The 23,244-nt window shown below is 38.2% G+C and overlaps 1 protein-coding gene across 4 annotated transcripts in view; it reads right to left on the bottom strand.

The window, feature by feature from the left end:
* The window catches only part of GALNT1 (polypeptide N-acetylgalactosaminyltransferase 1), a 92,377-nt gene that overhangs the window by 45,562 nt on the left and 23,571 nt on the right, over window positions 1–23,244 (bottom strand). For 3 of the 4 annotated variants that reach the window (XM_075142356.1, XM_075142355.1, XM_075142357.1), the window contains 2 exons: window positions 19,934–20,112; window positions 1,242–1,470 (listed from right to left, as the gene is read on the bottom strand). In XM_075142356.1, the coding sequence (XP_074998457.1) occupies window positions 1,242–1,380 (139 nt within the window). In that variant the 5' untranslated portion in view covers window positions 1,381–1,470; window positions 19,934–20,112. The remainder of the gene's footprint in view (window positions 1–1,241; window positions 1,471–19,933; window positions 20,113–23,244) is intronic. The other variant, XM_075142358.1, reaches the window with a different exon arrangement.

The following is a 23,244-nucleotide window of genomic DNA, read 5'->3' as shown; positions in this document are numbered from 1 at the left end:
GCAGAGAAATTCTACATTCCTACACATTGTTGTTCTCTGTGGAGATTTATCGGCCTGTTTTGATCATGGGGTGAAAAAAAACCAACACAAACATTTCCTAAACATCTCCCCAGTGTTATTCTGTAATAGCGCAACATTGTTCTTAAAACATTTCAGAAAATTTCCCAGGGAGGTCAAGGTTGGCCATACCAGATGACAACAGGCAAAAAAGTTTTTTTGTGATGGAAAGCATTGATTAATCTTGAGTACAGTAATCTTGGCTGATCAGACTTAACATTGAGCATCACCACATAAGTTTCCTATAGCAGCAGTGAAACATACAGACAGAGCCGTTCCGGTGGGAGAGACACCATACTACAAAATTAGATGTTTCAAAATTAACTGGAGGCAGCAGCTGCCTGCAGTTCTAAATGCCTGTGCTGAGACATCACAAGGGTGAATTCTCCCTGCACCAAACCTTTTTCCCAACTATGAAGACCTACCTAAAATAAAGTTGGCAACATGAAAAGTACTGGCTTTCAAAAAACCACACTCAGTTCATCTAACTGGTACCCAAAACCTAAGACGGCAGTAACAAAACAGAACGCTTATCTGAAGAGCTTTAGTATTGAATAACACAGCTCTCACTTCAAAGAAAAAGTTACATACATAAGCATGTGCATATGTGTGTGTGTATATATATACACATATATATATACACCCCTCATATTTGTCACTTTTACAGCCAGATTTATTCTAGTCATTTTCATAAGTTTATTTTCATTACAACATTCACTGTCCCCTATTGCTATAGTCACTGCCCAAATTTTGGTTTAGTTTTTTTTTGTTTTGGTTTGGTTTGGGGTTTTTTTGCAGGGGTAGGGGGAGAAATAATGTTGATTGTTGGTTCGGTTTGTTTTACCACCAAGTCTAGTGAAGTTAACAGCACCTTTGCTTCCTCACTGGTGGAAATTTAGAACATGCTTCAGACTGTATTATAGCTGTGCAGTTTTATTATTTTTCCATATACGTTAGTGCTTAAAATTCTACATTTAAGTAGCATTTAAGCATTTAAGTCTGCAACATATGTCTCGGGCAATGTGCTTATTCCCTAGTCATTCAAAGAAACATTGAACATTCTGCAACACCAAAATGCTGATGCAATACTATATTGTTGGGACAAAAAAAAAAAATCAAATCTTTAAAAGGAGTGCAATTTTAAATGAGCATAATTCAAAGATTGCTTCAGGCAGAAAACTTACCATCTCCAGCAGGCAGGCCTCGTTCTTTTTTCTCATCACATTTGTTGCATTCACTGAAGTACAGCAATAGAAACATATCCAGAAGGACCCAAACCAAAGAGGTGGCAAGGACCACCTTGCAATATGCAAATTTTTTCATGGCACTTTAAGTCAAATACAAAAATAAAAAAGTATAAATAAAAATATCAACAGGTTGCTTTAATCCAGTTTTAGAGACCACGTTCTATATCTGGAAAAAAAAAAAAAGAAAAAGAAAAAGTCACAAAAAGTTACCTGAGGACAGCAGCTAAAAGCAGAAATTTTAACTACATTTTAACAGTAATAATTTAATTACCAAATGCTGTATGTATCAAAATGAATGCTCTATGCACTCCGATGAGATTAAGGGAACAGGGTCAATTAAAGCGGCATTACTCCAGTCCTTTACTATGTTAACGTTCATCACCTGAAATGCTAAAACGAGTGACCAAAACAGAGTGCTCGGCTGAGCCACTGGGGAAGAGGATAGGCACATCTAATGAAATTAAAAGGAATTCTCTGGATCCTCTGGAAATCAGAACAAGCTAAATGAATGAAAACCAGGAACATCTCAGGAAGCAGGGTATCAATCTGTGCTGCATGAAGTGCATGGCTAACATTCCTCATGCTCCTCACGTGTAGTACACGCTGACTTTCTGGGCCCATCACTAGCAATGCTAGTCTACAAACGCCTATATTTTACATAAAGTCTAATGGCTTTACATCTTCATCACAAAGACAAATGCTTTGCTTTCAGCAAACCAAAAATAAACATCCCTTTTGGTAAAGTTAAACAGTAGGCAAAGTGAAGAAAGTACCCACAAGCCACTATGATCACTTACTAGGCATTCAAAGCTAAAGGTATAACTAATAATTTTAATGCTTAAAGTGACTTTAATAGTTTAATGCTTGATTATAGAGCAAACTTTTATACCTTTTTCAACATGTATACATAAAAGTTTTAGAATGCCAATCTGAAATTCTCTTTTGTCCTACTCAAATTACAAGCAAATTTTGTTACAAGGACTGCTTATTTTCTTGACTGACTATTTGGTAAGGCACAATCAAGAATAGCTTTGGGCTTGTTCACTTACACTAAAATATGATTTTTTTAATTTTTTTTTTTTTACCAACAGGTTCCCACCAGTGCTGACATGTTTCAACACAAAATACTCCCAAAGTATTTCCCAGTGGGAATAGCTTACTAGTTAAAACCAGAATTGCAGATATTCTTAACTTATAAAATAAATGGGAAATAAGACCCTTCAACACACCAGAATTTTAAAATTTACATACACACAGTTCCTCTTACAGCTTAAATTGAAGAATTTATTGGAAAGGAGAATTTTAGTTGTAAGTCATGATTATGCAAAAACCTCACAAAAAACCCTGTATCATTAAAACCACCCTTCCTTTAGTATTTCATTGTCATAATTTGATTCCTGCCTTCTCCCCCTGGCTTTCTGAGGGAAAATGCTATGACATTCCTCTTCTAAATACAGCTTATTTCTTCTTATTAGCAGCAGAGACATTCATGTCTCCATGCATCCCTATACAATTAAGTGGCATTGGTTTGGATGGTATAGCAACATAGGAGCCTGTAGCCTTCTTGCACAAGACTAGAAGAGTGTATATCCCTCTGCTTCCTGCATAGGTGCACATCAAATGCCAAGAAAAGAGTTTTGTTTGGGATAATCTCAGTTTGCATCTGTGTAGTTTTGCTATACAGGGATGACTATATAAAACGAAGAACTGCAAAAGTATCTGTAATTAACAACTTGATGTTAAAATAGCAGATGAAATTACTACAACGAAACATTAAGCGAGATATGTTAAGAAAAAATCATAGGGGTTAGTTGTTTGGATTTTTTGGTTGTTTTTTTTTGTTTTATTTTGTTTTTTTAAATAGACACAAGGATGGGCCTGAACTCTGGATCTTAGAGTTGCACTATAAAGCCATTAGCTTGGTGACCAGCAGCAGCAAAAGAAAAATAATTTGTTACAGACTACTAAGAGAAGAACAGAAACCAAAACATCACTATGCCATTACACAGTATCTGCTTTCTCATCGTGCGTGCTGTATGAACATCCAGTCTTGTCATTTCAAAAATTATATAGAAGGATTAGAAAGAACAAGTGAGAAGGACAAAAGGATGAAGACAACAAGTAATAGCTTCATTATAAGATGTAAGTGAAGAAAGTAGCATTCTTCCTGGCTGGAAAAGATGTAACCTAAATCAAGTGGCAGGTCTATAAAATCAAAAGCTGCATGGAGATGGTAAATAGAGAACAACTGTTGCCTGTTACTCCTACGTCTTGTATTGGCAGAAATCAAGTGAATTTAGCAGCAAGAGGTTAAAAAACAAAAGGAAGGTATTCCCCACAGTGTGTAGTTATGCAGGGGAACTGCCTGCCACAGTACACTGCCAGTGCTGCAAGTCTGTTCATCAGCTATTGAATACCAAGTCCTCACCCCTACTTCAGGCAGTCCCTGACTGCAACCCTTAAGTCACTGCATGCTAGGAGAATACAGGGAGGAAGTATCATTACAGTTTCCCCTGTTCTCTTCCCTAGATATACGCTATCAATCACTGGCAGAAACAAATACTGTATACAGACAAAATCTGTCTGACATGGTACGACTGTACTTAAACTCTCCATACAATAGGTTTCTTTTGCTCTAATTCGGGACACCATGGAAACGATCTGGCGAAGAATCAAGTCATACCACCACCCTGCTTGTACTTAAAGAAAACAAATGCTAATTAAAAATAGCATGTTTTAAAAGAAAACTAAATAAATTCTTATAATTTCAGACTTCTTGAAGTTCAGACTTGTGAGATATTAGGCTATAAAAGTAAGTGTGAAACACACAGGAGCACAGTGCTTAAGGGTCCTCAAATTAGCAAGACACCAGGAGGAGAACTGTTATCTAGACTTTCTGTCCATAAAAATACCAACTATATCAAGTGTTTTAAAATGCATAGGCTGGCACTATATCTGCTTCTAATGCAAGAAAATTCCTTTGAGAGTTCAGCGAAATGTCAAAAAGACACTTTGTGAACCCTTTGAATCCTTCGAGGGTTCAGGGAAGTGATCAAGAGACAGCAATGCAAAGTTCAACACTCACCAGGTACCATCAATAAGGCCCTTCCCTGTACTCTTAGACAAAGGCTCTCACTCCCTTGGGCAGTTTACCATCTCATGAATTAAAACCAGTGGTAAAAATACAGTGTATGACAGCACTTCCACTGTCTGCTTACCAGCAGAATTCAGGCAGCACAGCAGTGAAGCAGAGGGGCCCAGAAACTCTGCTAAAGCAATTGCTCTTAGCATACCGGAGCCTTGACCCAGACAGACCTCTGGGAGAGGATTCCACCATCCAGGGCTTGGGCTGGAAGAAATGCTAGGTACCTCTCTCTGGAGCCATGGTGGTGGCATCACCCATGGGAGGGGTGCTCTGCCTGAGATGCTGCTTCTTCAGTGGAAGGAGCTACAGGACAAAGTGGGCAGACTGGTACACCATGAGCAAGGGCGAACAGTAAGCAGACAGGTCTTCACAGAGACCTTGCAGAGCCATGTCTGAGCCCCATGACACAAGGAAGAAGAGACAGCTAGGAGTTGCACTCAAAGGATGAGTGGATGGAGAATCCCAAGATGGGGGCTGATCGAGGGACAAATCCAGGAAATTAGTGACTTGTGGCAACAGAAGGAAAGCCTGCAGATGCGCATTTCCAGAACAGTTATACTGCCTGGGATGCTGTTGAAAGCTCTTAGACAACCACCCCTTGGCTATTCATTCATGTATGAATCAATGATACTGCCAGGTGTGAACCTGAGCATATGAGCAGTGACTGCAGAGCTCGGGGGGGTAGAGTACAGCAGGCATGGGACCCAGATACTGCTCTCCTCAATGGCTCCAGCGGGAGGGCAAGACTCAGGCAGAAATGCACACAGCCTATCAACACCTGGCTGCACGGCTGGTGTCAAAGGCAGGCTTCTAAGACCACAGGACCCGCTTTCAGGAATGAGGGCTGCTGGCCAGGATCTGTGACAAAGTGAGGCAAGCAGCATCAGGGAGAGGCTCTTGCACTACTTCTGTGAAATACACAGAAGGCGGAAGCAGGGCTACTTTGGAGGAATACAGAAACATCTCCTGAGCATGTGGGGAGGTACTCAGGGAACCCTGGCGTTCAAGTTTGGAAGAAACAAAAGCAGCAACAAGAAAGGCACCTGTAAGGATACTGGCAAAAGGAAGGCTGAGAATAACGCAGATCCACTGCTCAGTGGGGCAGCAGCCCTGATGACAATGGGTGTGGAAAAGGCTAAGATACTCAGTGCCTTTTTTGCCTCCTTTGTTATTGAGTGCCCCAGACAGAGCCTAGTGGCAGAGACTGTGGAAATGAAACTTCACATGCAGTACAGACAGATTGAGTCAGGGATCTCTTAAGCCACTTGGGTATGTGCAACTCCATGGCACCAGATGGGAGGCATCTGAGGGTGCTGAAGGAGCAGACTGATCTTATTGCAGGGTCATTCTCTATCATCTCTGAAAGGTCATGGTGATCCAGATAGTTGCCTCAGAATTAGGAAAAACGGTATTGTCAAGAAGGAAAAGGAGGATCTGGAGAACGATCTGCTATTCAGTCTCACTTCAGTCCCTGCGAAGATTATGGAACAAATCCTCCTGAACCTACATCCACACACACACACAAAAAAAAAAGCCAAAAGGGCTACTGGGAACAGACAATACAGATTCACCAAGGGCATATCATACTTGACCAACCTGGCAGCTTGCTTTAAGGATAAGACTGGTTTGGTGAGCAAGGGAAGAGCAGTGAATGTTGTTTACCTTGACTTTAACAGGGACTGTGACAGTCTTACAGAGTACTTTGTCAGAACAGACATGACCTGAAGAAGCGGGCTACCAGGTGGGCAGACTGCTGGCTGGACCACCAGGCTCTATGGATTTTGACCAGCAGTACAAAGTCCAGCTGACAGACATTCACCAGTGGTGTCCTTCAGAGGTCAAAACTGGAGCTGATACTGGTTAGTGTCTTTATTGAGAACCTGGAGGACAGGACCGAATGCATGCTCAGCGAGGCTGCTGGCAACACCCAACAGAGGGTGGAGCATGCAGACGGTATCCTGAAACATTACCTTGGAATGGCCCTGGGTGGCCAAGGGGACATCCAAGAGCTAGAAAAACAGGCAGGTTGAAAACCTCAAGAAGTTCAATAAATGCAAGTACAAAGTCCTGTACCCAGCATGAAATAACCTTACTATCCATATAGGCTGGGTGTCAACAGTCTAGGAAGCTCTCTGCAGAAAGAAACCTTTGGAGCCTGATAGCAACTTTAACATGAATCAGCAGTGTGTCCTTATGGCAAAGAAAGTCAACTGCACCTATAAACAAGTCCGGTAACCACAGCAATAATCCTAAAATGCATAGGTTTAATACTTTACTTTACTACTGAGTAATGTAATAAAACTGAAGATTTTTGCAAAACCAGGTATTTTTCCTCCCTTCAAAATACTAGATAATAGATAACAAAACCTCTACATCATGGAAGTAAAAGGAGTATTAAAAACACCTTGGAAAGAGTAGAAACAGGGGCTGTAACTTATCAAGAATAAAGTGAAAGGAGGAAAAACGGGTACGTTCAAGTCTTGTTACTTCTGAAGGTCAAGTGATTTTTTTTTTCCCCCTGACAAAATCCACGATACATTTGACACTATAGAAAAAGGTCATCTTTAAAATTACTGCTCATATAAAGTGCATTGTTTCACTCTACCACCTCTTTTACCAACACAGTTGGCATGGGAAAGAATGCTTACTCTTTTCAGTATGACATATGACTATTCAGTCATTTTTATCTTTGGACCAACTTAATCTTTGTTTATACTAGTGATCAGTCTTCCATACAATTTTGTAACAGACTTGACAAAGGACTTCATTGCCATTATTCAACTAAATCAGGATTCTACACTGGATGTGACACCTAAACAGACAAAGCTGATGTAAAGTTTGTTTTCCAAACTTTCAGATATGAATAAACAGAAGTTGGCACAAAGTAAGGGCTCATCAAAATCCTGACACAACATTTGCTATTTCTAAGCCATTAATATCAATTTAAACCAAATGGAAAGTGATTAACTGAACAGCATCTAAGGAAAGATTGACGGCCTACACAAAATTGAATTTTCAGCTTCTCAGTCAGGGAGAAAAGACTGGCATACTCTTTAGGTAACATATTAGGCATATGTATGGATTTTTGGGCAAACTTCTAAAAAATGAAGCAAATGCAAATTGTCAATATCAGCATTGTCTAAAACTCCATAGAGCTGAACTATTAATGAGGCCTATCCAGTTGATTATGTCTATATTTGAAAACAGAATTGATGCCAACACTACATTCAGGATTCAGAACTACTTTTGCTACTGTGCTGATGGTTTTTTTTTTTCCTTTTTACTGACCCACGCTCTGTCAAATTGTTTTTAGTGTTTGTTTGCAGAGAGCTCATTATCATCAGCTCATCAGTAAATAGGTCAGTTTGAGGATAAAAAAAGTGTTACCTAGTTTCAGTGTATTCAGTGTCTTCTGGTAAATTTCATCAGGTAAAAAAATATTCATGAGCTCAAGGATACCAGTACTCTTGCTCAGAAGTTAACACAAGAGAAGTACTCTTCATTGGGCTACACTTGTTTGATGGCTTTTGAAAGGTTTTAGTATTCAAAAGTCATCTGTCAGTACAATTCAGCAAAAGTAAGTTCTGAAGAAGTGATGACAGAAAACGGATCATACTAGTCTGAGCAGTATGAAAACAATTCATTAAAAGCAAACATACTCTTCAGAAAAATCTGAGAAATGTAGGTCAGTAAAATCGATTTCTATTCTCCTTGCTCTGTGTAGGAAGACTACACTTTTAATTCATCAGAAGTGAATTTTCAATTAGTAAGTCAATTTTTTAAACTGACCATTTGAAAAAACTATCAATTATGTTTCTAAAACTGGTAGGCCTTGGAACGAAGGAAGAATAAAACAGAAGCACAGGAGTAGCTGACTACACTTGAAAAACAAGGATGAACTTCATACACAAAGACAGAAGTTATTGGTTCTTAGAGGCTTTCCTAGAGATAAATTAGAATGCATAAATATGCTTATAAAAGTAGAAGCTCTTGTGAGATGAAAATCCAGCTCATTACACAGAAAAGCAATGCCAAAAATGGAACAACAGGTATGTGCTCCATCCACAATTTTGTCAAACTGTTTATAACTGTATGCAAGTCACTGTGCACTTGAACCTCTGATTCTCCCGATTTAGAATCATAGAATAGTTTGGGTTGGAAGGGACCTTATCATCTAAGTAGTGTTTACTTAACCTCTAAACTTTTATGATTAGTTCTAATTACTTCTACAGATACATAGTAAGGAAATAACATTTCTAAACTGAGTAGAAACACTTTAAAAACCAAGCTCTTCTTTTAGTTACTGCAAGAAAATTCATTTAAAAGACGCTGCTATTTTGGTACCTATACTTTTCAGAAACATCTTAACTACAATCATTTAACTTCTGAAAACAGTTTATCATTCCGCAAATTAGTGCTTAACAGTTTCTCAAATGAGTTTGTATGCAGCATGTACTATCTTGATTAAATCTCCTTAAAATTTTCCAAGAAATCAAGCAAGCATTTGGTCAACACTTTCAAGCAGTTCCCACTACTACACAGTCCTTCCTGATTCTCTTCCTAATCAGCACTATTCAAACAAAAATGATCATTTGCAGATTAATAACTACCTAGTATGGCCCAAATATTAATTGTACTAGAAATATAGTTTACCTCCATTTAATACAGATGAAATGTGTGAAAATTAATTGCAACAGGGACAAGGACATAGAAATTACCAAACCCAAGATGAAACAAAACCAACTGAGATTACCTACTCTGGTAAAACGAGGATGGTACTTCTGCATATAATCCCTTCTGTAGGGCCCAGAAAGAACTGCCTTGTGAAACTTCTAAGTGTGATAGCAGAGAAGTCCGGTAATTTACTACACATACTACCTGAAACAGGCATAAATGCAAGGATATTCAGAAGGACAGCAAGTTGTCCAGACGTATATGGTTAGTTTAATATAATAAAGTATATTAATACGGCATTAACATAGTATAGATTAATATAGTAATTTATATAATATATAAATACCGCAAATGTTTCTAGAACAGACTGAGGAATGATCAGGGATATAAGTAGATCAGAAGTTGAATAAAAAACAATACAATTTTGATAAAATTAGAACAGCGTAAATTTCATTCAGTCTATAACTGACTTCAAAGTTATGCTGTCAGCTAGTGCAAAACATTTTAAATATAGCTCCCACAAGGAAAATTGTTGTTGAAGGTGAGGAAGATCAGGATTAATACAAAAAATAATGTGGATAAACAAGATGATTACAAGAAAGACTATAAAAGCTTATAAAAAAAACTAAGTAGACTGATGGGAATGCACCTTTGATAATCTGGCAACTATTTTCTGTAGTAATCTTGGTGCTAGATCTAGATGGGCAATCTTAAGATCTATTGCCGTTAAAAAGGAACAAGTATAAGGTAGGAAGAAAGATGGTTTTGTGGACTGGAGTAACAGAATCAAGACGACATTTAATAAAATACGTTCAATAGTATGCATTGGAGTATGTAACTTTGCTATCAGCTGAAGAGTTTCAATAAGCAAAGGCTCATAAGGGTGACACTGTGAGCTGTCACTGTCACTCAGTCATGGATAAAAGGCCAATGAGATTTTTGGATGCATCATTTAAGTATTCTCCTTAGATATAAAACCAGAAACTATTGTATGATGCACCAGTATTTCACAAGGGAAGGGCAGAGGGAGAGCTATGTATTCATAAGAAGATGTTTCAAAGCAGAGCCCTGTGGATTTACAAGAGACCACTGGAGGGGACTGGACACAGTGATCCAGGCGGTCCTTTCTACTCCCATTCTTCCAGCCTGGAATTCATAGAAGAGTAATGAACACAAATGAAAAGGCCTAAATTAATTGCTTCCAGAAGCAAACGCAGATGCCAGATCTTTCTCATAACACTCCTCCATACCAGCTCAGCGTTTGGGGTGGTTTTTTTTTTGGTTTGGTTTGGTTTTTGTTTTTAAGTTGGTCTTTTAGAAGGAAAAAGAATAAAAAAAATCCACACTCATGGATTCCCCTAATGCCAAATTCTTCCAATAGTTTTTAAGAATAAAATAAAATACTATTTACAGAACTCCTCAGATTAAAGTCTTCGGAAGGCTTTCTTAAGTTACTTTTTTCCCCCTAGTCATAGCCAATACTTTTTAGACTGACTTTAAGAAAGACCTATCTTGCTTGCAGGAAGAAACTGCAATGGGCAAGATTTCAAAGGACCAGATGAACAATATTTTAATCAAATAATAAAAGTTCAAAACCAATTTAATCCACAGATTTTGGATTTACATTCTTTTTTACAACAATTTTTTCTATACAGGAAAAAGAATAAATTGATCCAGGAGGGAGACAAAATATTCCCTATCACAATATCACTGTAAATATTACAAAAGCTCAAGGGGATAGCTAAAATTGGAAACCAAGAATACAATAAAAGTACAAAGACTACTGCTGTCATATAAACAGCTGAGATTCACTAGACTCCTATTCCATGACTTTAAAGCAGCTTTCAAGTGACTGAGGCAACAATTTCATTTTTCTGTCTGCTCTCCAGGTTGAATGAAAATTATCTAAAAATAGACAGACATTCAGGCATCCTTCAGACATTTCCATTCTCTCAACTGCTTTGAGATTTAAAATATACTTCTATTATGCCCAGTGAATAATCGGTATACATTACTTAATATTGCCAATCCTATACAAAAAAAACTATACATTTTTTTACAGTACTGCTTCAAATATTAGGAGTACATCATTAGTTCGAGTTAATTACAACACATAACAAAATGAATACACAGATATATAGTGAAGCCAATAGCAGTAAGTTTCTGCATAGGCATTAAGTTATTGGGTATTACAGTACTGGCAGGTAAGTTCAAACCACCATTATTCAAATCTTTTCCTTCTTACATTGAACAGCAGATATTGCCTCTCCTGACAGCTACAGAACAGGCAATCCTTTTAGGAAAGCAGATTTATAAGCCGAGAGACAGTTATTTCTTTTCCTGAAACATGACACCTCAGATGCTGACAGAGAGCAAACATTCCTCTTTAAAGCCATAGCTACTTCACATACACACTCTGGGAGTACTACTGACTGTGCCTGCCTTAGAGTAACAGCCAGCTAGAGACTACAGACAGTATTTTCATCAGCGAGTATCACAGGCAGCATGAAGACAATGAGCAATTCATGAGTGAAAAGCTTTTGTTATTAACAGCAGCGAGAGGATTTTAATGTCAGTGCTAGCAATGCACCAAGCTCATAAATCCCCGACATAAAATAATTAATAGCTGAAGATGCATCAGTAAGACCTATTCGAGCCTTCTGCTACCCTTCACGGAGGCCTAGAAGGGATTTTCTTTGCTTTTCCTTTTCAGAAGATGCACAGTTGGTGACCCAGCACTTAGCTTTTTCAGTACAGCAACATTCCTGCCCATCAGCATCCCAGAGCTATAAACTGGCTCCAATCTTTAATAAATCCCTGAAGAGCTGTGCTAGCTGGTCTTCCAATCCCTACACTATAAGACTCGAAGAGGAAAATCCAGGTCACATCAGCACAGGTGTTCCAGGTGAAGACCTCCATTTCCTCACGAAAAACAATTTTGTCATGTAAGCTACAGACCTTGCAAGTTCACTATTACTCAGAAGAAACATTTTTTTAAAACTAAGTAATTTTAGCTTCCCTATCAGAGCTAAATGCCTGTTCCAAGGCTCTCTTAAGAAATAAAAAGCTGAACTACCCAAAATTTATATTACAACGGGATAGCGTCACAGTAGTAGAGATTAGGCTATATATTAGTATACTATTTGCTGCCTACAACAAAGACTTGTAAACACCTTCACATATTTCAGATACTCAGGCTTGTGACATGATGTAACACACCATGAAGGCTTCTAGCCAAAAGCAGCATCACTTGGCCTTACAAGGCATATGTTCACTAAGACCAAATGCATGCAGGCAGTCAAGAATTTCTAATAATCAAGAAGTCACACATTCCAAAGACTATTTAAAATCATCTGACAGGTGCAAGATGAGCTGTAAGTAGAACAGACTAGCTGACAGGACTTCTTTTAAAGTTAAAATTCCTGCTGAAAAATATTAGATTTATTATTGCAAGCAATCTTCTTTAAGAAATCATATGCACTAGATTTGACTATGTGGAAGTAAAAACCCAGTAAGCAGTTCCATATTCTCAATGCTCATATTTTCCGTCTTCCTTTACAATGTTTCTGCATAGTCCAGAAAATCAACTTTACTTCCACAATTTTTTAAAAGTTCTACATCAAAATGTCAAACTGCAAACTCAGTTTTTACCAGCTGAGACTGAACTAAAATGAATACTATTCTTATCAATAGATCACTCTTCATACACGTGTCAAATACTCAATAGAATTTTCTGCAGATGATTCTTCAGTCTGCACATGTCAACAGTTAAAAACGTCAGGTTGCATTTGCTTTTGAAGTATTTTGAGGAAATAAGGGGATTCTTCTTGAAAACACTGATGAATACAGACAAAGGGGGTTGGAATTTACTCTCTATTCTGCTATTAAGATAGAAGTTAGAAGAGAAGAAAACTAGCAACTCAGGTGTCAGTATTAAAGAATCACAAATTTCAAGGAGAATCTTTGACTACTTAAAGGTCAGAATAATTCACCATCACCAAGCTAGTTACACAGTTTTCATAGACAAAGATCTAAGCAGACTACGAACAATCAAGTGAACAGATCTTTTACACGAAAATCTTGAAACCTTCCTTATATGTTAGGAGAAATTGTTAAATCTTGCAAGCTAAATCTCAAATGTTCTAAAATATCCAACCTCCATAAAGCTTCTGATTATTCTTTAGATATGTATCAAAGCCAAAAGCTAGAGTGGAATAAAATTGTTCATTAATTCTTCAAACACTTTTAAAGATGGCAGAAAACTACATAGGCAAATAGTCATCATTAAGGATGAATCACTAGTGGGCAAGAATTTGAATTAAAGAAAAGCAGAGTCAGCTAATTAGAAAAAAGATTTAAAGGGGATTTCTGGAAACATAGGGTAAATTGCAGTGACCAGATTCAACCATCCTTATGTGAGTAACTGCAGAAGCCTCCAATCCTGAAAACTGTCTATTGTAGATTAAAAATCCAGAAGGGGAACTTGAAGAAATACCAAGTATATTCGAAGAACATTTTTTCTCTGCCTCAACATATCTGGAAAATATATATTAAAAAAAAAAATCTAAGTGTTCTAGAAGAAAAGTTTTGAAAACAATACAGGTAAAGAAAAATTGATGTTACATGCTGGGGCCTAGGGTGTTTATCCTAGAGAAGCTGGCTGAATTCTGCCTAGAGTAACTGCAGAACTTGCTGATAAATCAAATACAGGCAGATATCAAGTTAAAAACTGCTGAATAGGATAATGCATGTGACTAAACATGAAGACTTAAAGAATTAGGAAATATTATTTGACAAAATAAGGATGACAATAATTTAACACATGGTGGATTATATTATCTCAAGTAAAATGAAGAATGATAAAGAATTCAAAGATTTTGTTAACAAGTTTTTACTTCCCATCCCTTTAACAGTGATGCTGCAGATGGCTTAAAAAAAAAAAAATTAAAAATAGCACACACATCCCACCACGCTTAGGGAAACACAAAAATTCTAACCAAAAGTAGCTCAGCAGTTTTGCAGGGCTAAATACTTTTTGAAATATAGAGAAAACATCAGAACTCCATCCAAAAAACCTAGCATCCAAAAAAAAAAATCAGAACATATGTTTGTTTCTCTTTCCCTAGAAAGAAAAGCCTGATCAGATATGGAAGAAAAAAGAAAAGCTAGCATTGTCCAATTTTGTGATACATTCGTTAAATTATTGCAATGTTTCTTACAAAAACTTGTGCCCCTTTGCTATATCCATATGCAAATATAAATTCTACATAGAAAGCAAATGTCTGTATTTATACAGGCCATATAGCTCTTAAACATACATTCACACATGAAGTCTGTTTTCACATCATAAAGCTGTCTGCTCAGCAGGTAGCTTCTGCTGCTAACAACTGTTTTGTATTTAACACACACAATATTGCAACTAAGGATAAGATTCTTCACATCCATCCTTCACTTTCCCTCTTACTCATACTCCCTTGCTTTAAATTTAGTTTTTCTTAATTCTGTCTTCCCAGAAATCTCTGACAACACAAGCTTGAGAAATACCATGCTTTAAGTTCTTTATTTCCATTGTCAACCCATGCGAATGTACACATGGTATAAAAAGAACAATCATGAGACTTACTTCAAGGACCCATAAATTTGTCCATGTAAAGTCTATTTCTGAAGTAGGCAATGTTTGTATTTTGGGTTCTACTTTGGATAGGAAAACAAGAAGAAAAGAACTGTCAGATAAAAAGCTAAATAGGCAGACTAATAAAGCAGAGTTCTGGAAATCCTTTAGAACTTGGGATCATTTTCAAGACTGGACAAGGAAAGAAAAAATTGAAAGGGAGAAGTTGCTATATTAGTTTCCTAACAGCCCAATATAGCAATGGCTCTTCTTCAGGACTAGAGTCCTGGATACTTTCTTTTTCCCCATGTCGTCTTGGTCTTCAGCACTGGTACTAATATGTCCACAGGACCAGAGCTTAAACTCCAGAATTCAGACTTCAGGTGAGCTACAAAGGTTTATATGCAGAAGCACCTGTGATGACTGAGGGTACAAGAGAATTTACAGAAGTATCAGTACTGTCTAATTTGAACTGTTGCAAAGGCTAGTTTCACATTTTGGGACATTCTCACAATAAAAGTCTACTCTCCCTTTCCTTTTCACTGCATTTTTCCATTTGATATTCAAGCAAGCAAACTCTCAGGCAGGCAGCAGCTCCTCTGACCAATTCTGTACCATGCAAACAGATGCACTCTCCTTCCCGCACTACTCTTATATCTACATCTCCTAGGTGCTACCATACAAACAAAAATGAAGATAAAAGGTGAAGTAGAGACAGGATGAAAAAGCGATCTTCCGTTGCTGCTGGAATCAAGACTATTTAACAAAAGGAGGAGGAAGGAGGAGATGGTGACTCAACCCCCTCCTTGGAAAGCCTGTTCCAAGGCTTGATCACTCTTTCGGCAAAGAAATTTCTCCTAATGTCCAATCTAAACCGCCCTTGGCGCAACTTGAGGCCATTTCCTCTCGTCCTATCGCTAGCTACTTGGGAGAAGAGACCAACACCCACCTCGCTACAACCTCCTTTCAGGTAGTGGTAGAGTGTGATGAGGTCTCCCCTCAGCCTCCTCTTCTCCAGGCTAAACAACCCCAGTTCCCTCAGCCGCTCCTCATAAGACTTGTGCTCCAGGCCCTTCACCAGCTTCGTTGCCCTTCTCTGGACACGCTCCAGCACCTCCATGTCCTTCTTGTAGTGAGGGGTCCAAAAGTGAACACAGTATTCGAGGTGCGGCCTCACCGGTGCCGAGTACAGGGGCACGATCACCTCCCTGCTCCCGCTGGCCACACTATTTCTGATACAGGCCAGGATGCTGTTGGCCTTCTTGGCCACCTGGGCACACTGCCGGCTCATGTTCAGCCGGCTGTCAACCAGCACCCCCAGGTCCTTTTCCTCCGGGCAGCTTTCCAGCCACTCTTCCCCAAGCCTGTAGCGTTGCATGGGGTTGTTGTGGCCAAAGTGCAGGACCCGGCACTTGGCCTTGTTGAACCTCATACAGTTGGCCTCGGCCCATCCATCCAGCCTGTCCAGGTCCCTCTGCAGAGCCTTCCTACCCTCCAGCAGATCAACACTCCCGCCCAACTTGGTGTCGTCTGCAAACTTACTGAGGGAGCACTCAACCCCCTCATCCAGATCATCGATAAAGATACTGAACAAGACCGGCCCCAAAACTGAGCCCTGGGGAACACCGCTCATGACCGGCTGCCAACTGGATTTAACTCCGTTCACCACAACTCTCCGGGCTCGGCCGTCCAGCCGGTTTTTCACCCAGCGAAGAGTGCACCTGTCTAGGCCGTGAGCCGCCATCTTCTCTAGGAGAATGCTGTGGGAGACAGTGTCAAAGGCTTTACTGAAGTCCAGGCAGACCACATCCACAGCCTTTCCCTCATCCACGAGGCGGGTCACCTGCTCATAGAAGGAGATCAGGTTGGTCAAGCAGGACCTGCCTTCCATGAACCCGTGCTGGCTGGGCCTCATCCCCTGGTTGTCCCGGACATGGCTTGTGAGCACCCTCAGGACGAACCACTCCATGATCTTCCCCGGCACCAAGGTCAGGCTGACCGGCCTGTAGTTCGTGGGTCCTTCATTTGCCAGTATTTCCAGGCAAACTAAACACTGGCTACATTGAAGACTTTTCTCAGACTCATCTCCAATACTACAGTAAATATTTTAAACCTCTTTATATTCACTAGAGCAGTACTTCCAAACAATTAAGCAAAAAAAAAAAAAAAAATTAACCCACTAGTTAAACTTGATCTGCTGAAATTTAAAAATACAAAGTATGAACATTGAGACCAAGAGCATGTTGCATTTAAATCCAGCCAAGTGTGACAAAGAACTTATTGGCTTTATAGTTTTTCAGAATGAACTTTCTTCTGCACTCTGGACACACCATTACAAAAAGCATACCATTATTAATGAGAGAAAATATAACAAGAAAGAAAAAGGTCTACATCAAACAGGTGAATATAAATTTAAAGAAGTTCTTGGGTAGCTCTATCAAGTCACTGTAATCACAGCATTTGTGCAGGAAATTCCAGTTTGGATTTCCAAAGGTTAAACAGAACCACTGAGCACTCTTTCCAACTTTCAACTTCATCGAAAAATAAAAAAATTGACATTAAAGTTCACATTTGATCAAAAGCAGTAGTATGGAAACAATACATTGAATTCTATAGAAAATAGCAATCCTGTTTTGTTAACAGCCTCAAAAATCTGTACTTTTTTTTAAACGATAACAAATCTATCATGTTTTGAGGTCCTTTGTGAAAGAAAGTGCTAGAAAACAAAAATCAATAAAACGGCAAAAAATTAGTTTTCACTTAAGATATGAAAAGTATTTAAACAGTCATTTTTCACAGGAAAATGATACGTTTTCAGTAGTCAGTGATAAATGCTTTTCCAGTGTTGCTGGATTTTATTTCTTAATTCTCTAGAAGAAAAATGGCAGATTCACTCACATGTTAAATTTCAAGACTATACTCTTACAGCTAGTGATTCCAAAAAAGGTTTTCCATCTGGCTTAACTTGTAAGTTTTCATCCTAATATGAAAAAGTTTGGCAAATTTAAATAAAATAGCCATTTCATCCTAATATGAAAAAGTTTGGCAAATTTAAATAAAATAGCCACGTAATTTAAGGCAGAAAGACTGTTTCTTGAAAGGGTTCACTTTTTTTTTCCAAGTTACCTATAAGATTGATGCTAGCAATTTTCTGCATAGTTGCATAAAGAAAACAATCAGTATAACATTAGGTATGGCAGAGATGTATTAAACTTCACTAAATTGCTTAAGTTTCTTCAAATACTCAGGTGCTTATTACTTTACCAATTTTTTCCAGAAGTTGTCAGGCACTTTGTAAAAAACAGCTAATGTATTTAATTTGAGACATCATTTTTGAAGGTATAAAGCTGGTAGCAACTTAGGCTTTTTTACAATTCAAAATTCATACCTGACTAGAAGACAAGAGAGAAACAGGTCACCATAAAAAAGGTTAATGTGTCAGAAAACATTAAAAAAGGGAATATGATGGAACTGTTTTGCAAATTCAGCTATGCATGAATTGGAGACCGCAGCATTTCAGTAATAAAATCACTTTTTTTAATTTAAATTAAATCAGATACTTTCAAAGCCCCTTTTAAAATTCTGTGCTCCAATTAATTTAAAATTACTTTTCAGTAACTTTTCTGAAAGATTTTCAACTTCTTTGAAGATACTGGAATCTTTACAACAAGAAAGAGTAGACATGCCTGAGAAGCCATACCACATGGTTAGATTATGGTTAAAGATTCACCAACACACTACTGTGTAAGTAGTTGCTACATCCTCTCTCTCATTCCAACATGCCAGCCTTCCGCTTTGCCAGCAAAAATTTACACAGCAATGAAGAAACTCAATCAGGGAACTGATACAGCTGAAAAATAACCAAGAACAATTGTGTTTTTTCAGCCACACCAGTCTCCAAGTGCAGACCCAGAGCAAAGAATGCAGACTAATCAGGTATCCCCCCACAACAGCAGTTTTTTCCACTCAAACCTGTTACCTCATTGAACTCACCCTTAGAGTCAACAACCACAGAAGAGGTGGCTGGGCTACAGCGAAAGAAATACCAGTGGATCTGCAGCATGAGAGGCCATAAGCAGTAAATCCAAAAATAAAAAATTTGTTCTGTTTTTTTTTTTTGACCCTAAATTTTTTATTCTGAGTAGCCTTTACTATTATTTAACACCATTAGGTAGTAATTTTGGATATATTTTTCCCTATCCCCTAAACTGATGCTTGTTCAAGCTATACTTTTTAAGCACTGAATTCAAGAGTACATGCCAGATTAAGATCTTCTGGAGTTGTCTGGAAAAGACCTGAAACAGGCTTTTCCCTTTTTACCCCACTGAACCTGAACTTCAAAGTTGGCCCCAATGAATTCTTCAGAACTCAGTCTGTGAAAACTATCCATATGAAAGGTACTAACAGGTTTGCATGAAAGAAAAAAATCAAGGCGAAAAATAAGCACAAAATGCCAATACCAAGGATATCAAGTGGAGGACAACATTTAACACACTAAATACAAATGAATTGGTTAATCTTTTCTGTCAAAGGAAACAGACTTGTCCTACCACATCTTTGCCCATTTGTCCCGTTAAACTTTGGTTCTCCATCTTGTTTCAGTCAAGCTTAAAAAAACAGTAGCAAGTGGGAGATGCACACAGAGAGAAGGCTTGACAAGAACTTAGTTGTTGAACACCTCATTGGGCAGACAGTCAGTACACAGTGGTAGTTTAATAAGTCATCTCTTGTCCAACAAGAATGCTTTAAGGGAACTGTGTTTACTGTAGAAACACAGAAAATAAAAACCAGGCTTTCTTAGTTCAGCTGGATGGAAAACTAATATGAATTCCAGCTCATTGGCCTAGATCACTCTTTTCAAGATGATATCATACTGAGAGAATAAACGTAAGTTTAGGAGAACTAAAAATGGGGTGCTTTACCCTCTTGGATTTTGTACTTTCCAATACACAGAGACAGTAACCGATAAATTAGGCTTGTGCTAATATCTAAAGGGATTCTTATGGACACCTGCTTAATAGCTGCAGGCAACTGAACTGGTCCACCAGGACCCTGAAGGAACAGAAAAATATGGAATATGCAATGACAAAGTAGTAGCATACATGCAGTCTCTAAGCGCTCCCTTTGCTCTAAGATACATCCAAAGCAGACAGACCTGACCAAAGTGTCAAAAATTCCTGGATCACATTTTGTACTAACCTCCTCTGCAGGTTTACAGCCATCTGGATGGTCCACTAGCACTGGCAGCAAAATCCCAATCCCAAATTGCTGTAGAGTGCCTGTGGTAGGAACCATAAGAGCAACAGATTGGCCTAGGCCATTCTGACATGAACGTAGAAGCACAAGAAGTCTTCCATCCACAAGATCTTAACGCTGTCCTAGAAGAAGAACAGAAATTCAAATAAGTTCCCCACTCAATTGTGGCAGAGCTTGAGGTGGAAGGGGAAGAGGAGGAAAGTTTTCCAGCATTTAAGACTTCAAAATCCTGTGCAAGGGAGAAGGAGCCAAAATATTGCTTCTAAAAAAAGGCAGTGAACTGAGCCTGTGAGGAAAACAACATATGCAGCGCAGAGTGGAGAAGTGGAACAAGTCATTAAAATTTTTTAGCCTTTCAGATGATATGATTTAAGTGGGAGGACTGCCTGTCCTCCCAAATAAGCAGTTATCTATTTTTGAGTTCTATATATGTCGCCCTCTATCCAATCATGAACACGTAGCACAACAAACTATGAATTGTTCTCGATAAGGCTGGAAAACAGTCTCCTCAATGGCACACATTCACATGAGCAGCTCCCCAGATGATCATTCTTTTGGACTAAGTTTTTCCATACATATTCTAGTTTATAGATGCAGGGTTTTTTTACATTCTTTCATCTCTTGCCCACAAGTTAAACATTAGCATTTACAATGATAGCTTTTGTAAAAAAAAGGTGTTATTAAACTAACACAGACCTGATGCTTAAGTAGTAATGTTTTTTCACTTCTAAAAAAAAAAGTGACACCTGAAGAATGATGCCTGAGCCTTTCCAAGTGCTATCTGTTAAAATTTTAGCAATATTGAATGAATTCCTTCAGATCTCTTCCTTTACCCAGTTAGTACAGCAATGTCTGAAGGAAATTCTAAGCAGCTTAAAAGTAAATAAAATATCTTAACAGACAAGAAAGCAGATTTTTTAAATTTTTAATGCAATTGTAATTTGCCTATACTTAAGTAATATTTGCCATACATTATGAGCTTATCTGTTGTATTTGCTGTATTATATATGAGCCTACTAAGTTATTCAAGTTTATTGCTCTACCTGTTTAAACTGTTAGCTTTATGTATTGCCAGTCCAGATGAAAAATTATGTGCAAGGGAGGAAAAAAAAAAAAAGATGCTGACACTATGGTAACATGACAGCATGGAGGAAATACATGGTAAGGAAAGCTAAGATTGGCAGTGATAGAAAAGATGTTTGTCAACTGCTTATTCTGAAAAAAATTATTACTCCAGTACTGGCAGGTGAAATAAGTATAATACTTGGCAGTTTCCCATCTTTCTGCATATCAAAGTAGAAAGGGAAAATCTCTCAACTCCTAATTTTGTTCTCCATTTGAGAATAGATTACCAAAATACTGATAAAGCATACTGATAGAACAGGAATAGTAAGCAGTTTTATATCCACAGAAGTGGTTTACAGTCTGAATTTTAAAAGAACTGCCAAAGGATCTCCCAGACATAATACCATTTTTTACCAAATCTGAAAAAAATAGGGAAGTTTCAAAGGGCCAGAAGAATATGGATTCACAAAATGACCCAAGACATACCCAGCAGGACACCTAACAAATCACATGATTGTTATCTTTCTGAAAGTGTTAAATATTAAGAGATCATGACATAATTCTGAAGAGACCCAACTGCCTTTATCAAAGCAAATTAGTCACAGCCTTCAAGAAGATTAAACACATAGACTTCTACGATATATCTGACTACGCTCTACACATTGCACTGTAACATGCAATACACAAAAGAAGAGCAGTGTTGCTCATGTTAAATTAGCTTTTTTTATATCACTTTTCTTCAGTAAAACTCAAGTGCCTTACAGAGGTGGAGAACATGATCCATTTTTACAGATGGGGAAACTAGTCCATTACTGGCTAAGCAGCTGGCAAATCTGGGAGCAAGTTTTCTTCTATCTGCTCAAGAGTTGTAACTGATAGATACCTACCTATACATCTATCTGGTTAGATGAATATCCATATTGTGTTGATTTTGCTGATTTATATATTTCTTCAAAGGATCCTAAGATGACATGCTCTTTGTTCAGTGCTGTCCAGACACTGGACAGAAGTAGCTCTTATAAAACACGCAAACAAAAAGCAAACAATGAGAGCAGGACACAGAAAATGGTCCATGTTGCCATTAGCAAGCAAGGCACATCTACCAAGGGCAGATGTTCGCTTTTTTGTAGTGAACTTCCACACACTTAAAAGCTTATAATTTCCCTTGATCTTTTCTTTTGGTTACAAAAATGCCAATTCAATCATTCTTTCTGCACATACCATCTTTTCTAAATCACCAGTCATTACCATTACCCTCCTGAGGCAAATTAACTGTGCCTACATCTTTCTTGAAGTACAATGGCCAAAACTGACACAGTACTTTAACCTTACAATACAGAACAGAGCAGAAGTTTCAACTCTGCGTGTCCTCCAGATTATACCACTGTTTATTCATGCCAATACGTACACACACCTTTTCTTTCTGAACAATGCTGTATTGTTACCTCTCATTGTATAATTCATGGCTTGTCCTAGATCAGGGTGGGGAATGGGGTGGCAGGAACAACTTAAACAGTTGTTCTCCATCTTTTATTTTTATGTTATTTTGACCTAACTATAAAGCATTTCACTTATTCTTCTAAATCACATCTATTCTTTCAGGCCATCTTTCCAACATTCAAGATTCTTCTGACTTGCCATCCCAGCTTCGTGTACCTGCATTTATTCCCAAACACCTCATCTTCAGATTTCATAACCGCATGCTATTCCATTACCCAGTTCATGAACAAGAACAATAAGCTGAAACAACTACATAAAATCCCATACAATATGTTTTCCCTTGCTGAAAGTGAACTACTGAAAAATAAAACTCTGGCTACTGTTAACCTAATGATTTTACACACATCCTAAAATAGCTTTTTTTATCTAGGCCATGTTTCCTTAGCTTGCTCTGTAACAGTATCACATGTGGCTTTCTGCAGTCCACAAGCTTCCTGTTGTAGAGGAAGTCAGATTGGCTTGATTATGCTTTTCTGATCTTCCCAATAAGGCTTCCAAATTTGCTTCCCTAAACTGTATGTTCAAGGAGAGGACTGTCTTAGCTGTAACTACATCTCTTCAGTATGTTTCTATTCTAGCTGGATTTTCCATTATATCCTGTCAAGAACAAAAATTAAGGCACAATATGCACACAGAACTGGCTGGTGATTTTCCTGGTGATTTCCGACTCAAAACAAAAGCCATTTTAG

The sequence above is a fragment of the Calonectris borealis genome, chromosome 2 (assembly GCF_964195595.1).
Source record: "Calonectris borealis chromosome 2, bCalBor7.hap1.2, whole genome shotgun sequence".
NCBI classification, from domain to species: Eukaryota; Metazoa; Chordata; class Aves; order Procellariiformes; family Procellariidae; genus Calonectris; species Calonectris borealis.
This window is presented reverse-complemented; position numbering and strand designations above follow the sequence as displayed.